This window comes from Amphiura filiformis, chromosome 7 (genome assembly GCF_039555335.1).
Source record: "Amphiura filiformis chromosome 7, Afil_fr2py, whole genome shotgun sequence".
NCBI classification, from domain to species: Eukaryota; Metazoa; Echinodermata; class Ophiuroidea; order Amphilepidida; family Amphiuridae; genus Amphiura; species Amphiura filiformis.
In genome coordinates, this window is record NC_092634.1 from 7,372,583 (window position 1) to 7,390,161 (window position 17,579).

The 17,579-nt window shown below is 36.9% G+C and overlaps 1 protein-coding gene and 1 long non-coding RNA gene across 2 annotated transcripts in view; both read left to right on the top strand.

Moving 5' to 3' along the window:
* Positions 1-1,576: 1,576 nt before the first annotated feature.
* The window catches only part of LOC140157595 (putative N-acetylated-alpha-linked acidic dipeptidase), a 51,462-nt gene continuing 35,459 nt past the window's right edge, over positions 1,577-17,579 (top strand). The window contains exons 1-9 of the mRNA XM_072180835.1: positions 1,577-1,767; positions 3,147-3,315; positions 3,780-3,917; positions 6,121-6,448; positions 6,817-7,065; positions 13,999-14,118; positions 14,648-14,730; positions 15,001-15,064; positions 15,751-15,818. Of these exons, the coding sequence (XP_072036936.1) occupies positions 1,577-1,767; positions 3,147-3,315; positions 3,780-3,917; positions 6,121-6,448; positions 6,817-7,065; positions 13,999-14,118; positions 14,648-14,730; positions 15,001-15,064; positions 15,751-15,818 (1,410 nt within the window). The remainder of the gene's footprint in view (positions 1,768-3,146; positions 3,316-3,779; positions 3,918-6,120; positions 6,449-6,816; positions 7,066-13,998; positions 14,119-14,647; positions 14,731-15,000; positions 15,065-15,750; positions 15,819-17,579) is intronic.
* On the top strand, positions 7,384-13,730 carry LOC140156693 (uncharacterized). The gene is made up of 3 exons (XR_011859580.1): positions 7,384-7,456; positions 7,930-8,028; positions 13,645-13,730. It is a non-coding gene; the product is annotated as an uncharacterized lncRNA (long non-coding RNA).

The following is a 17,579-nucleotide window of genomic DNA, read 5'->3' on the forward strand; positions in this document are numbered from 1 at the left end:
CTACCACCACACAGAAAAAGAAAAAAATTGAAGAGGTGCTGCGGTGCACATCCCTGGAGTTGACATGGAATGGGCCTGTATATTATTAAGAACATGCACTAATGCGGCATTGAATCGATTTATATTACCTCACTTGTTATTTTAACACCTTTAAAACCACTTGTTGATTCATCGAATTCCTCCGTGGTCTAACGGGCTAAGGCGCTGGATGTTTAGATTTTCTGTGTTAGACCTATGTAAATGTATTCTTTTATCATGTTGCGGGGTTCGATTCCGTGGTTTTTTTTTTTTTTTTTTTTTTGTGGTAAATTCAATAAAGCATTCACTGCCAAATTCAGTGTAATAAAAACATGGTAAAGACAAACCTTTCATGATTTGTGTTCAAAAAACAAAATATTCCATGATTTTACTACGATACGTCAATGGCAGACTTAACTAAGCATTGTTACGTGAATCATCGACAAGGTAGCAATAGTGTAGTGGTCAGCATTGACACCTCTCACGCGTGCGACCCGGGTTCAATCCCCGGTAGATTCGGTGGATTCGTACTTACGAATCCACACTTAACCGTTGATTCGTTCAGAAAAGTGTTGATTCGTAGATAATAATCAACAGTAAATTGAATAGAGTGACGTCACGGCAATGGTTTAATTAAGTGTATTGCCTTTAAAAATGATTGGTGACAAATACTGTGAAATTACCATTTTCTGTCATTAACAATTTGGGTTTAAAGTTGGGTGTTTTATTTGAGACATCTAATAGATGCCTTAAGGGTATACGAGGTATTGTTGGTCGAAGCAGCCCAAAAAAATCTGAATCAATATATTTTTGAAAAATAACACTTTGGTGTTTTGCAAATGTTCATTCTACAAATCATATACTTTGAAAACTTGCTTATTATATTATTGTTAAGGAGTGATGCACGTTTTACAAATGTGTTGTTTCAGCCCTCTTTACAACATAACTCAAGAACCACACCTACAAAAGTATATCTGTGATACTTGAATTCTTCTACACGCTCGCTATGAATTGAGCAATGCAATGTTTGCTAAAGCTCACTACCATTCGCAAGATGCTGTGAACTACTTTTTTCTGCTCCTTCGACCAACAATACATCGTATGGGGCCATTACTTCTTTGTTACATTAGCATCATCTAAGCAGAATTACTTCTTTTTTATCTTTAAGTTTGATATGTACCCATATATCCTAAATAGAGGTGAATTATGAATAAAATACTGGAATAACTTACGAATTTTGCGAATGTTATCCTAAATAGGTTTGAATACAAAAACAAATAAAAGAATAGCATTGCAGAACTTGTTCAAGTCAAATAGAGTTTTGCTTGGCAAACTTTAGTACTAAAGTCGAATTTTATTTGACAAAATTAGTACTTATCATGGAAACGGGAGTAGCTCCCCTCGTAGTTGCTTATCTATGCTTCGGGAACGCCTGCTTGTATGTAATTCTACCAGCAGTTCAAACTCAACGAGATAACTAGGAGAGCGTGTTTCTTGCAAACACTGAATTCTTAAACTATTAGAAATAAATCTCCCGAAACAAAGGGAACTAACAAGTATGGATCGGAACATCATTTTAATAGTGGTGGCTTCCATTACAGTTTTAGTGGTTGGCCTTGGCATAGGCATTGGCATCGGTGTGGCTGTAGCGCCTAGCTCAGAAAATGCAGAGATCAGGGAAGAGATTGGTGGTATAGCGGACAAGTTACATGATCAAATAAGTAACGAGAATATCAGAGATAATCTCAGGTAAGTCATCAGGGCTGGGTATGGAAAAGGGTTGACAGAAAGGAGACAAAAAAGAAAGAGTAACACATGATGATAACAAATATGAAATAGAAACGAAAAACTAAGCGTAGGGCTTTTTAAAAGTTTGCGTTATACGGTGTTTGTATCGTTTAGCTTAAAAGCGTACTGAATGCAGATCCCGAATTATTTCACAGACTGAACCTTAAACGGTGTTTTAAATAATGATATGAAAAATTCATATTCAAAAAACCGATATAGGCCGATTTCACGAAATGTAATTAGTTCAAACTTGCCTCCAGAAGACATGATGCGGGCATATTAAAAGCACAAAAGAAATCCCCAGTTGAACCTGTTGAAGTGATATTGATTGACTCATTTGCTTTGTACTTGTTCCATGCATCATATATTCTGGAGGTAGATTTGAACTAATGAGGCGCTACAGCCACACCCTATACTTATTTTCTCAATATGAAATATAGGCAAATACGACTGGTCAAATATAAAGAAAATAATAAACTGTGTGCTACTTTTGATCATAGTTTTTAATTTACCTTAAAAGTTTTTAAAGTAGGGTGTCAATTTACAGATCGCATACTAGGGCATGTTTTGGTGGCCTAAAAAAATTGAAAATTGTGTTTAACGGTTTTTGCATCTGAACTTTTCGAATGGTGTTATTTGCTGCTATGATTATGCAATTGGTTCCTTTATTGAATTTAAAGATGTTGTTGTTTCCTTCCCACGTCCAACCAAGTGGGTTGCCTTTGCTGAAACGATGAAGAAGGTATACACTAATAATAATAACGTAATAATATAACCATGCTTATAAACCGCATTACACAATTAAGTCTCAAAGAACTAGTTCAAATTAGACTATCCATTTACAGTTACGGTCATTTTTCCAAATTGATGATAACAAAATACCAATACATGCCGAGGGAGGGGTGGAGGATTGTTTAACTCTCCAGCAGTTTTCGTTGTGTGTTTGGATGGGAAAATATCTATCATGAATTGCAATCGATAAACTTTTAAAAGATCCGCTGAGGTTATACTGTTTTTGATTACCAAAATCTTCTCACTGCTACTGCTATTATTAATATTAACCTAATCATTTTTTGGTGCAAATGCCCGGGTGCAGATGTAAAGAGTACTGCCCATTGGATCATCGCGGTCTTAAGCTTCTCTCTGATACAGGTGTCATGAGTCTATTTACAGAAATACCTGTATCATTACCCGGGATCACTTAATACCTGATTATTTTCTATATTGAGTAAATCAAAATGAAATTATCTCAGTTTCTTATCGTAAATATATCCTGTATATCACCTTAAAGTGCCGTAAGACTTCGTTTTATCTTCTTACCTATTGACATTGTGATAAAGGTATTTAACACGAGTGCCACATATCGCTGGAACTCCTGCAGACCGAGATGGTGCAGAATATCTGCGTGATAAATGGTTGGAGTACGGCGTGGACAAGGCAGATCTGAAACCATACAAAGTATTGTTGCAATATCCTCCTGACCCCGACGATACGGAAAATGCAAACAAGGTACAGTATATACCAGCAAACACAAACATGTATTAAAACATGTTGGGGAAAAAAATTCAAAAATACTTTGCCCAGAGAAGATAATTTTCCCCTTCACAGTCCTTTGCACCATGATGCATCACCTCATTATACAGACTTGACGCTAAGTATGGACTTTTGTTTTTGTTGCAAAACTGCAAGACTGCAAGTGTGTCGGGAGATAGTTTTAAATAATTGTTTGATAGAAAATGTGCTTTCCATGAGTTTACATTTAATAAATATGGTTCTTATAATGTAGTGAATTTGCATAAAATGCTGTATTTAGGGAGGCTGACTTATTGTACAATTTTGTTCTGTTATTATTAAATCTATTAGTGTTTGAGATGATATTTTCATAAAAACTTCGTCAGCAATTAACATTTTTTTCTATTCTACTGCTTCTTGACTCTCTTTTAACGTGGTCTCTATCAATACGTTGCCAACAGGTGCAAATATACAACCAAGCTAGCGGAGAAGCTGATTTTGAATCCTCTGGTCCTGAAGATGATTTTGGGGAAGAGGAGTTACAACAGCCAGGCATACCAGTGCCTTATAATGCATACTCTGGCACTGGTGATGCTCAGGTAGGGTTTTTACAACGATGTATTCTATAGAAGATTCTTTCTCTATCATTTCAGTATCATAACTATCATCATTATCAATATCATTCATTCTTTTCTAATAAAAATTTAACTGTAGTCACTGATATTCCTGTTCATTTCTTATACAAATTATAGGCAGAAATGGTGTACGTACATTATGGAAATGAAGAAGACTATGAGTTCCTATTGAGTATAGATGTCAATATAACAGGACGAATCTTCATTGCTCGATATGGAACCTCGGGCAGAAGTCGAAAGGTAAAAAGACAAAGTAGTAACGTACCTTATGCAAAATCAGTCGCACACGTACACAAATCCCTAAGAACTACATTTTGAAAGTTTTGGTCGACGGAAAAAAAGTTATCGACGGAAACTCTTACAATAATACTACAAAAAAGTTGCCAAAAAATGACAAATTTGCTAGAAAATGTGGACATGTATGCATCCCGCGTTTCCAATTGAAATACACAGGAAGACCCCAACTGTGTCAAAGGTCACTTTTTCAGACATCCTGTCTAGACGCTGTAATGTCAGCGCCCATCTGGTCACGTGGGCATTAAATTAAGTGCCTTTATTTAAATGCCCTAAGACGACTGGTGTGGGAGATTAGGTCATGTCTTCATAGGGTGTTTGTGGATTTCAACTGGAATAGCCCAACATTGCATGTTCTTAAAAGGCACTTAAAACTTTATGGTAAATGGGCATTTAAAACTAAAGATTCATAGAATATTTAAAAAAATGAAAAACATAAAACACCTTTACACCGATTATTATACCTTCCTTTTCTTACCTAGACAATGTTAGCACAGCGTTATGGTGCTGCAGCCCTTATCCTCTACTCCGATCCAGCTGATTACGTGCCCGAAGGAGGTTTACCGTATCCTAATGGTCCATGGATGCCTGATACAGGTGTCCAAAGAGGATCCATATTCTTTGATTCAGGGGATCCACTAACACCACATTATCCAGCTACAGGTATGTGACTGAAAGCGCAGAAAGCAAAGAAAGCGCAGTGATTTATAGTGCGCTACGCACAGGCACAACGCCTAGACGTTGATCCACAAGCCTCAGCACAGTTTACAGGTTGTCGCTGACCACTACGGCCCACATCATTCCACAAACCATTTAACAGCATTTCAGGGGGGACTTTGCTGCTTCAAGAGCGCACACCCTAGACATTCCACAAATAACCGTCGCAACCAGGATCAGCTCCCCGTGTTTCGTACGGGTTACAACGAGACAAATTAGCTGTGAGTTCCTTGTCCAGGGGAATTTCAAGCTAACTCAATTTTTCCACGAGAGCGTACTATAGGCACCGTCAGGGTTCGAACCCGCAACCTCTCGCCCCATAGTCGAACGCCTTATCGATTGAGCTAACTTGACTGCTAATGGGGGGGGGCGGGGGTATTTTTGATATTGCGATATCGGTTAATTGAGATAAAAGCAAAATACATAGGGGAGGAACCATACGGTACCACTCCGGGGGTACCACTTGGGTTTGACCATGAATATGAATGAACGTTAACACAATAGTACATATCTGTATGAATTTTAAAGTTTAAGGAAATAAACACGAAACTATATGATAATTGAAACTATTAATTTGTCTCCATATTCATCTCGCTCAAGCACCATCCATACATATTATGGATATGCCACCGCCTATGGTTCAACCATGGGAGATCTACCATGATCTTAGTAAGTTGTCTGCTTCCAAAGCAGGGGGTCCTGATGATATCCCACCACGGCTTCTTAAAGAGTATGCATATGAGTTGAGCCAGCCGGTAAATATAATCAATGCATCCCTTAAGCAAAGTATTGTTCCTACCCAGTGGAAGGAAGCCAATGTCATCCCAATCCCCAAGCAAGCTCCGCCTTCAATCGACAAGTTGCGTCCAATTTCTCTAACTTCGTGCCTTGCGAAAGTCGCCGAAGGAAGAGTTTGCAAATGGATTGTGGATGCCATTCAGCCCCATGTAGACCAAAGACAGTTTGGAAACCGAAGAGATTGTCTACCACCCACTGCCTTGTTGATGTCTATCACCACTTGATGTCAGGGGCCGAGAAACCAAAAAATGTTGGCACACTTGTGCTAACAGATTTTTCAAAGGCTTTCGATTTAATTGACCATAAGATCACAGTCACAAACTTTCTCAAGCTTGGTGTTTCTCTTTCCCTTGTGCAGTGGGTGGTGGACTTCCTTTCTGGGAGGAAACAAAGAGTTAAGTACAAAAACACTTACTCTGAGTGGGTAGAATTACATGGTGGTGTACCTCAGGGCACTATCATTGGCCCTATTGCCTTTTTAGGCATGATCAATGGTGCGCTCACTGAGTTTGATGACAACAGAATGAAGGTTTGGAAGTATGTTGACGACCTTACAATAGGTGAAAATAGAGCCATTGATGATGTCACTGAGGTACAGCAGTGCTTGGAATCTCTCCATGAGTGGTCTGTCAGTAACAAACTTAAGTTGAATCCAAGCAAATGCCAAGCCATGAGTGTGTACTTTGGTAAAAACCCCCGGATGTTGATCTACGCATCTCTGAGCACTCCCTGGCAGTAGTCCAGAAAGTCAAGTTGCTGGGAGTTATCATCCAAAATGATTTGAAATGGCAAGGCCAGGTAGACAATATGCATTCCAAAGCTAATGGAAAAATGTTCATGTTACGTAAACTTAAAGAAGCAGGTCTCAACGCAGGTGAAATCCTCTCTGTCTACAAAGGTTATATGAGACCAGTGTTAGAGTATGCAGCCCCCTTATGACATGCAGGTCTCGCTCAGAGCCAGGAGGACCGTTTGGAGAGAATTCAGAAACGTGTATGTAAGCTGCTCATTGGAAAGGAGTATAAATCTTACTCCGACTCCCTTGCAACTCTAGATCTTGAGCCTCTACACTCCCGTAGACGGCAGATTTGCAAGGAGTTTGCCTCCAAAGCACATGCATCTGAAAAATTCTCCAGATGGTTCCCTGCCACTGACTATTCATCCTCAATGACCCTAAGAAAGCCCCCTAAAGTCAAGAGATACAGGTGGAAAACCAAAAGATTCAAGGAAAGCCCAGTTCCATACATGGCTGAACTCCTGAATCATGGTGTGTGCAGGGATGTGTTTGAGATATGGTGTTGGGGTGAGTTCGGTTGAGTTCGGTTGAGTATGAGCTACAGCTATTTATTAATTCTTTGATTGTACATTTTAAAATTTTCATTGAGTATGTATAATTCAAGTTTTTGGTATGTATTTTATTATTATCTGCTTTTCTTATATAAATTTGATTGTAATTATTGTAATTCATCATGCAATTCAGCCAATTTGGCTGCTATTTGAGTGTTTTAATAAAATATACCTGAAATATATTATTATTGCTTGTAATATTACTAATATTAGTATTGTTATTAAAATATATGTACATTTGGATTTTAATCAGAGAATGCTTTTCGAGAACATCCAGAGGACGTACCAAGATTACCAGTGATTCCAGTAACTCCAATACCATACAAAGATGCAGCAGTACTCATTGGGTGGGTAAAGTTTAAGACTCTTGGATATTGTATTAAGTTGGTATCATTCGCATCCGAATATTGCCTCTAAGGGATTGGATAGCAACATTCACATTCTAATTCCAAGGAATGTCCTTCTGATATCAAATGATTTTTTGAAATTCATGATATAATACAAATTTTATGGCAAATTGTTAAAAATCAAAATCAAAATTATTATCGAACGCGAATGGATAACCTAAAATCTGTACGTTTTCGAATTGAGTGGAATAGATTTCAAGTGTTTCGTGGGTACAACTGTTTTGTTATCATTTGGCTGTGTTATTTGATTGTTTGTTTATCGGTGTAATTGTTTGTAAGCCCAAAAAACCGACTATAGCTTTGAACTTGTTTGTGTGTGTCTTAAAAGTCTTGACATTTCAGTTTAAGCACTCATTAAACTCTGTAGTCAAATTTTTAAAGTCTGCCTTTGTTCGTTTCTTTTTTCTTTCAAGTAACTTAGCGCCAAATCCACAAATGCCGGCTAACTGGATTGGTAATATGGAAATAACGTATGGACTTGGTCCTGGATTTGTTGGCGAATACGAGGATAGGTAAGTTGTATTCGAGAAAAAAAATAATACGGGTATTTTAAAGTATGAAACTGTCATAGGCTATTTCAGCGCCAAAACGTAGTAGTTAAGCCAAAAGCCGTGTATTAAGACTGGGGGTCTGGATCAATTCAGCAATGTGCGGACAAAGCCAAAAATAAAGGTTCATGGAATTTGCCTAAATCTTGTGATAGGAAAGGTATTTGGGTCTAATGATTTTGTAACTTGATCAAAATTCGAAAATCCCTTGTTGCCATGGTAACGGTTCTTTGAAGATTGCCACAGGAAAGTTCATTTTTCAATTTTACAGTTCGAAAAAGACACATTTTTCTAGCTAGCACTAATGAAATTGCTAGAAGTATGGAACAATTTAAATTGCTGCTGATAAATACCTATGTATTAGACATTACAAAAATAGTATTGCCAGTTTTCTCACCCACCTAGAATATTGTGTAATATGCAATGCAAAATCCCTCTTTTTTGCATTTTTTTCATTAGTAAAAGTGGTATAACTTTGAAATTCAATAACTCTCAAGAAGAAGTTTGCTGATTAAAGTCAGGGGTTGGATGAGAATGACTATGAATGGGGATGATCAACCAACCAATAAAAAAATTGGGGTCTTTACCCCATAACGAAGTTTTACTTTGAAGAAAGTTCGCTATTTTCGATAAAAATGAGCTAATTACATAGCACTTTCACAGTATAAACAATCCTTTATTGGCTTGTGATTTGCAAATAACATACCCAGAATAGTTCATTGACCCATCATAACCATTGGTTATCATTTATTTAAGTAATTTTCACTTAGTAAACTGCCAGTGACCCCTCCCCCAGCCATATGGTTTAATGTATGAAACATGTGCAAAGTTGGGCGCAAAATGGTTACCATGGGCATTAATTTCTTGGTGGTGGTTATCTGTCTTTTATAATCTCTACTCTTCCTAAACAATGGATAAATCGATTATAACTATTGAAACCAAATAAAACACATTATATTTCAGTTGGTCACTACTCTGGAGTAGGCTAGGGTTTTCCATGTATAATAATCATTTCTACTTCTTATTTAGGTCTATATTCACTACTGGACTCATTGATTGACTTTATCTGAAATACCTCACCAATAATCTAAATATGGTTTAAACATAATGAGAATGTGATAATTTTGTGGATTTATAATATTAAAGTCCTTTTTACCAGTTGTTTCTACCTTATCTGGGGTTTATAGCAACAACAGCAACTGACATACCAAGTAACATTTTTCTTTGTTTTATACAATGTTATCTATAAATTTAGTTCTAAGACTGCGTGATACTGAAAACAAATCTCAAATGTAAGAAAGATCAAACATTGTACAAAACAATAGAAAAATGTTTATAAAAACATGGGGGACTGGACAATGCACTTGAATTATTGTTTTTAAAATGCAATGTCACAGGTTTTTTTTTAAAAGTTAAATGTGGACATGGTGAAGCCATTGCCAACCCATCATAAAGTGATGCTCAAGTCTATACTTTGTGTAGATTGTTAGAATTATAAACGGAGTCGCTCATGTGTGGGATTTTCTAATGAGATCATGAACAGTGCCTGACAGATGTCTGTGAGAGTTTTGATGCTGACACTGCTAAGTTTGTCATCTTGTACTCTAAATAATCTATTTGTCCCCAAAGTAATAGGAGTAATGGGATGATAAAGTTCTGGTTTCTGCACCGCTTCCTTTAGGCACTCTTGATATACCATTGTATCTGCAGGATCTGCAAGTTCATCATTGATCTCTCGGAAAAAAAACTACTTGTGTGTTGTGGGGTCAGATACTCGTCTCAGATGTAGGCCTGCTAAACATGCTAAATGCCCTCTTGTTGCTATTTTACATCCGCCAAAAAACGCATTTGCTTAGCAACAGCAGAAGGGTCTCTCTATTCCCAGCCCGGATTCCCAGTGACCTCTCCATGCTCATACCCATCAATAATAAATTCTTTCTGCTTCTTGGAAATTGGGTTTGTTTGTTTCTTGCTGACTATAGGTTAAATACCACTAATTATGTATTACACGGGTTTCAATGGCAAAATGGCTAATTTCGGGTGGACGTTTCTCATATTCAGAACTCTCACAGTTAAATGCCACTCATATCAGGTGAAACTATGTGATTTAGATGCCAAATGATCAAAAACTCAACATAGGTTGACCTGAGACTTTTCTTGTTTTAACGCACTGAACCGTAAACACCTCAAAATGGCAGTGCGCACTCGAAGCTGAAAGTAACAATATGGTAGGGCGAATATTTACTAAAAACCGTAGCCGTGCGTATGAATTTTGGTACTATTACAAGAAAAATGTCATATAATGAGAGAAAATATACCATTTTGAAGCATCAAACCCTAAAAAGTACTTTTTTGGCTATATTACTTGGTCAATTTCAGCGATTTTAAAGCAGTCTTTTCAGATGCCATGCAAACAAATAGTTACTCGTCGTGTTTTCATGTATCGCCCAGGCCTATTAGTGGTATATAACCTTTAGGGCCAATTCATGACCTAATCATATCTCTGATTCAGAAAGAATGCATTGCTGTCCGTTTGTATTTCCTCTTATCTTGGCTAGAAGGCTTTTTAATTTTGATGTTAATAATTTTGTCATATTTTCCTGACTGAATGTGAGCTACTAGCGTCAATGCTTCAATGCTTTATGTATGTCGATGTACATGTTTCCTTGGGTAACTGAATAGCGTTTGCAATACCTCTTGAATCCACCGTAGCTAGTAGATTCATCTACTGAAGATAACGCTTCACATACTTCCTATTGCTGATTGGTGTTCTCGTAGAATTGGTGAACACTGTTGATTGTACTGGGTTAGTACTAGTAGCTGCCTGATGTTAAAAGCAGCACATAGTTCATGATGTTGATGATTTTCAAATGTTTCTTGGTTACATTTTCTGATGTTGAATTCCCTGAAGATCCATCTGCTGGAGATGAAACTTTACATGCGTCCTGATGTTGAGGGCTAGGCTTAAAACTTCCAAACGGCGTGCCAAAAAGAATTGCTTGCCCCTTCCGGCCTGCCAACAAATCTTTGCCCCCCCCCGCACATGACATATGCTTTAGTTCCCAATTTGCAAACCTTATAATAATGGTCTAGATGTACATGTATATTATACATTGTATAATGCAAGCGTAGTGAGCAAAAAATTTGGCATATTTGAACATTTCTGCACTGTTTTTCTAAGCCCTTATCAGAGCGTGTCTGTAGTATAGTCTGCCCCGTAAATGTGCTCCAATGTCCATTGCCACCACCTAGCTTGCAGTGGCAAACAAAAATCTGGGCAAATCATTATTGCACAGCCCCTGATTGGTGTTCTCGTAGAGTTGGTGAATTCTGTTGTTTGTACCGGGTATCTAGCTGTCTGATGCTAAAAGCAGTGGCAAACTTACAAAAACCTGGGCAAATCAGATATGTCGTTTACCGGTATATTGACACTACCCTATGAGCTCCTCTGCGACGGCTAGGAACCATGGTATAGGTTCATGTACTAGACCCCTGACCCCTTTGACCTGCCAAAAATTGCTCCCCCCTTTTGGGGGTTGCCAAAAAGTCTTGGACACCCCCCCCCCCCCCACCCATATTCACCCTTCCTACAGGGCTTATCATTATTGCACAGCCCCTAATTGGTGTTCTCGTAAAGTTGGTGAACTCTGTTGTTTGTACTGGGTAGCTAGCTGTCTGATGCTAAAAGCAACATGTCTTCCAAGCGCTGCCATCTGTATTTGAATAGCGCTGCGATCTGTCTAATTTGCTTAACATGCTTAAAAGGCCTGTATGTATAATATAGTTTTTTTGTACCATTTAAAACTGAGACTCAAATTTAAGAAGTCACTTAATCTTTTCATCAATAGAAATATATTCAATAATTTTTCATTACGGTTATTTAAACACAATCCTTTTAAGCGAAACATGTCTTTTTTGCCATAAATTCCCCTTAAAAATACACATTTTTTCAAAAACTTGGTACTTTTAAAAAGCCAGAACTTCTTTAGAAGTTGAGACCCCAATTTTTTGAAACTATATATCTGTCAGCAAGGGTTCACTCTAGCTATGCCACCATACAATTACAAAATATCAACTTCTTCTTTACAGTTACACCCCTTCAATGTTGGGGTAAAATGACATTTACAATTTTTTGCCCAAAATGTGTTTTTTCTACTTAAAATTAAAGGATTTTTTGAAAGAGTGACAAGCTCTTTCTTCATTTGCAAGGACTACCAAAGCATGCTCCTATCTGAAGAAAAAAATTAAAAAATTATATCACATCTTATATATTTGTGGCATTCGACCAAACTTTGCCGTTTTTCAAAAATGAAAATTGTAAATTTTGGTCATTTTCGACTAATATTTGTTTTGTCCGTTACCATGCCAACAGGCCAAATGCAACTTTTTAAATGTCATTTTTAAAATGTCCCCCCTAAACCCTTTCCATGCTAAAAGAATCAAGGATTTCTATTTTTTTGAGTTTGTCCACATATTTAAAATTTTGCTTGACGGTAACAGACCCCTAGTCTTAAAGACAACTTTTGGACATTTTCATGAAATTGTGACATGTTCTTTATACACAATTTTATTTTGTACATCGTCACTTGGATCACAATGGATCGGTAAGCAATAAGCATGGTGAGGGTACCATATTGCTTATTCTAGATCAAATTATTGTTGTTCCATGGCTAACATGATTTAAAGGCAATAAACATGATAAAGGGATATGCAGCGAGTTTTGGAATAGTTGCACACATTTTGTTTTATGATTGTGACCCTACATACAAACTTTAAAAGATAACCTTGAGGAAACAAATTCTGTATACAAGTCATATGGTTGTTATTTGGTGCCTTCAAAGAATTGAAGCCATGCTTTAATAACTGCAATGGCCAACTCTACAGGAACGGTGTGCACAGGCTAAAGTGGAAATGATGTACCGCATCGCTTATGGACTAGTTGATATTCCACTGTTTATACCTTGTTCCAACCGTGATGCTACGTGGGCACTCAATGAAATATCAGGTGCAATTTACCAGGACACCTGTTGTACCAACATTGGTTCTTCCCAGTTGGAATCAGGCTCTGGAATGCACTTCCCAGCAGCTTGTTGACAGTGCCTCTATAGAATGCTTCAGAGGGCAGATGGAGTATGTCCAGCTTCGTTAGACGACTTCCATTTTTTATCGCACCTCAGTTGTAGTTTAGCGCTGTTAATTTTCTGCACCCACCTTGCAAAAAGTACGATTATACGCTATGTGTGGACTGTACTATATTGAAAAGAAGAAGAAGTTCCAGGATCACAAAATGATGACTTTTATCAAATTATTAGATCCACTATAATAATTTTTTTGCAAGAAGCATGTTGTTTCGTTAAAATAAAATATATTGTTGCAACTTTCCATTTGTTATTTACTGTTAGATTGTGAATGTCATACGTACATCATGAAGTCAAATAAGGACATTATTACAATTTCAGTCATCTATCCCCGTAAACTGTATGTGTCTTAAAAAGAAATGCCTTTTGAAACTATTCCTTTTTATGATATTGAGCTCTGTTGCCCGATGTTTCCATGTTTTGTTATATATATTCATTTCAGGGTAGGACGTGTAGTTGTGAATTCAGTCAGCGACGTTCGTTGGGCCTATAACGTCATTGGTTTTATTGAAGGAGAAATTGAACCAGGTTGGTAGTCACGGAAAAGTTTAACATTTGTGTTAATTTTTAATTATTCAATGTTTGCGCATCGGAATAGGTTGTCTAAATAGATGGCGCATTATAAATGCATTATTATTATATCATTATTATAGCTTTGTAAATGTTTTACTACCCTATAAGAAACTGAAAATTAAATATTTAAGGTAAATGCATTTTCAGATTTCTATTTTCCCTGCTGTAAATAAAGTAATAGCAACAAAGTCATGTTATTAACAAGGATATCCCCTTTCATCAGATCGTTATGTTCTCATCGGAAACCACCGAGATGCATGGGGATTGGGATCTGTAGACCCAACCAGTGGTACCGCTTCTGTACTGGAATTAGTAAGAGTATTTGGAAAGCTGAAGAAAGAAGGTAACATAATTTATAGCTATACAAAATAGTTGAGGAGCAAAAAAACGTGATTAACAAATTGATCGTATACAGAAGGAACCTTTACTTATAATTTACCAAATGACATGAATATTGCCATATCTAGCGTGAAGGGTAAATAACACTAATTTTTGAAAATTATAGTTCTCTGGATTCGAATCTAATGCCTATAGATTAAAATCTTCAGCTCTTCTCCAGTGTGTCTCTGTGGCTCAGTTGGTTAGGGTGTCATGCTAGTAATACGAAGGCCGGTTCGAATCCGGCCAGATGTACTTCAATGTTTATGTGCGCTGGTTGCTCTGGGTAAAGATGAAATTTGTTCAATACTAATTTTTGTATAACGAGTCGGGTGGGCGATGTATTCTTTGTATGAGAATTGTTGGTCGATTGAAGTTGTAAGAAACCAATATAAATTTAGAATTTAAAACAAAAAGTATAACAAGCAATTGACTACTCGTATCAATCATCTTCTGCATCTACTTCAATACTTTATATTTGTCATACTATATAGGATGGCGTCCAAGACGTACACTTGTATTTTGTAGCTGGGGTGCCGAGGAGTTTGGTCTCGTCGGGTCCGTAGAATGGACTGAGGTAAATGAATTGAAAAAAATACAGTATTGGTGAATTTGCACACCCACATTGAAACTCAATCGTATAAAAACCGTAAACCAGTTACCTGATTTCAAGATGACCTTTTACTCTCTTTCTATTTTCTCTTTTTATAATAAGTATCTCATAGAGCGTCATCCTCCAATTATCAGTTATATCAATTATCAAATAAAATTATCAAATAAAAATCCTTTAAAAAGGATGTGCCGTGACATATATTACTTCCAATGAAAGTATGTCGTTTATTTACAGGAATACTATTACTTGTTGAGTCAACGTGCCGTAGCTTATCTCAATCTAGACATTGCTCTGTACGGTATGTATTATATCATTTTGATTGTAGGTTAATATAATAATACCTCATCAATATTTTGGTCACTAATTTCATTAATTTACTTTCAATAATTAGTTTTTGATATGTGCATTTTTTTTTCTTTGTTTTTTTCCTTAAATGTTAACATAGGATATGTCATTGATGGACATGATAGCTGGTTGGTTGGACTCGGCATTTTTGTTGTCTACCAACCTGCTGCCATGTCAAATACTGCCATATACCTGTATGGGGTTACAGAGCTACAGGCCTCTGGGCCTCAACTGTAATTCCTTCACTCATCGTTGTATTATGCATTTCCATAGTTTATTATATATGTATTATTCTTTATATCTTTATAATGTATTAGTCTTATGTATTATTCTTGTATCATATGTAATGAGTGAAAAGATAATGATAAATCTATCTATCTATTTTAATTTTAATGACAACGATGATGGTAGTGATGATGACTGATGATGATGGCTGATGATAACGATGATGATGACGACGACGACGACGATGATGATGATGATGATGATGATGATGATGACGATGATGACGATGATGATGATGATGATGATGATGATGATGATGATGATGATGATGATGATGATGATGATGATGATGATGATGATATGAAACTAGTTGGTTGAATATATTGGGCTCATTGAATTGACTTTTTTTCCTAGGTGACCATGTAATGGCCATTAGTGCAACTCCACATCTGAAATCTATTGTTTATGAAGCGGCCAAGAAGGTAAAGAAGAGAAATAATTATTTCGCCTTAATACTAAGGGTGGGCACTGACCCAAAAAATTTCAGGAAGCAGTTTTTCTATGGCCAAATTTCATCAGGAAAAAGAATCTGTCAAAAAAATTTCACCAGATGAAGTCTTAGGTCGGGTTTTGGCGAAAATTCAAAATGGCCGCCAAAATAGGTGTTTTTTAGGGATTTTACCGCTATTAGTATAGTTTTAGGCCAAAAGCACCAAGTAATATGTCTTTTTATATGTTTTTGAGGCCGCTGATTCCATATCTGCCATTAATATAATGGCCATATGAATATCTAGATGGCTAAAATTCAAAATGGCCTCCAAAATCGGTGTTTTTTCAAGATAATGCCACTTTGTGTATAGGTTTAGGCCAAAAGCACCAAGTAATATGTCTTCCTATATGTTTTTGAGGCTGCTAATTCCAAAATCACCTTTTTAAAAAGACTTTCTGCGGACAGTGAGCCATTTATATTGATATATTGAGTAATGTGTCTTTTTAGATGTTTTCATTTCGCAGACTATGAATCTCTACTCTATTAAGCGATATGATTAATAGTGGCAATAATCACCTCAGATAATACATTTTATAATGGTACATGAGGCACCATTATGTTAAATGTACCGCACCAAGGCATTTGTTTTTTTTTATATTATTGGTAGGCACGACTGTATATGGTGTCAATTGTGTCATTTCAGCTTCATAACAGCTCACCATATAACAGCGGATTAGCAAATATGAAGCCATAATATCGCTAAAGTGTTGCTGGATCACCGGGTAGTTCAGCTCTACAGCGAGGAATGCATGGTTAAGTCTTTCGCTAATCTAAGAAATTGATCATTTGTGATCGGTAGAATGATAATTATTTCAGTGTCCAAGGGCTAAAAAAGACAATGAACAATATAAGCAAATGGTGCCAGCCAAATTGAGGCAAGTGAAATTACAGAGGACTGGATCAAGAAGAGTGTCTGATGACAGCATAATCTCTGGGCAAAAGAATCCTCGCTGACTATGACCAATTCAAATCTCTACTCAAAAATCTGAAGATTGGTTTGATAAAGTCGGGCAATTCAATTGGGATATGAACGAAAATACTTGGTCCCTCACCTATCATGGCATTGAGCTTGTGACCAGCAGGTTTTGTGTATCGTTAAGTTCTGCGGTGACACCATTGTCTGCTCTATCGAGCGAGTGTTGGAGATTGAGATAATGTCCTCCAAGTAGCGGTTCATGGCTCAGCGACTTGGAAATACATGTGTTAGGTCTCCATTTGACCTCCGTTGTTTGGAAGTGGAAGCGCGAATATCAGCTCTGTTTGGCTCAGGCTCTGCATCATCACTGTCAATAAAGTGTCACTTGGAAAATCAACATTTTCTTGTTCCCAACTCCTGACCAAAGACAATGTTTACTGTGTGAAATATGATGCCTGCTAGATCATCCAGACTTACTTCATAGTCTGGTAGGCATGACCATCTATCTGGATTTGATTTACCAAAGCTTAATAAGAGCTCGGAGTACTTAATGGTATGCTTCTTGTAGTCTAATTGCTAGTGTATTGTGATATGCCCTGAGTAATTTGATTTAATTTAATTATTTAACTTTGTTTACAAGCTGAAAGTATTTCATGAGATGGGAAAGCCCCTTGTAATTGCAAGATAATGATGTGGAAAGTCAATTTTGGAATTCCCCCAAATTATTGTAAACAAAGTCAGATCTATGTTTGGAACTTGGAAATTCCCAGTTCAGTA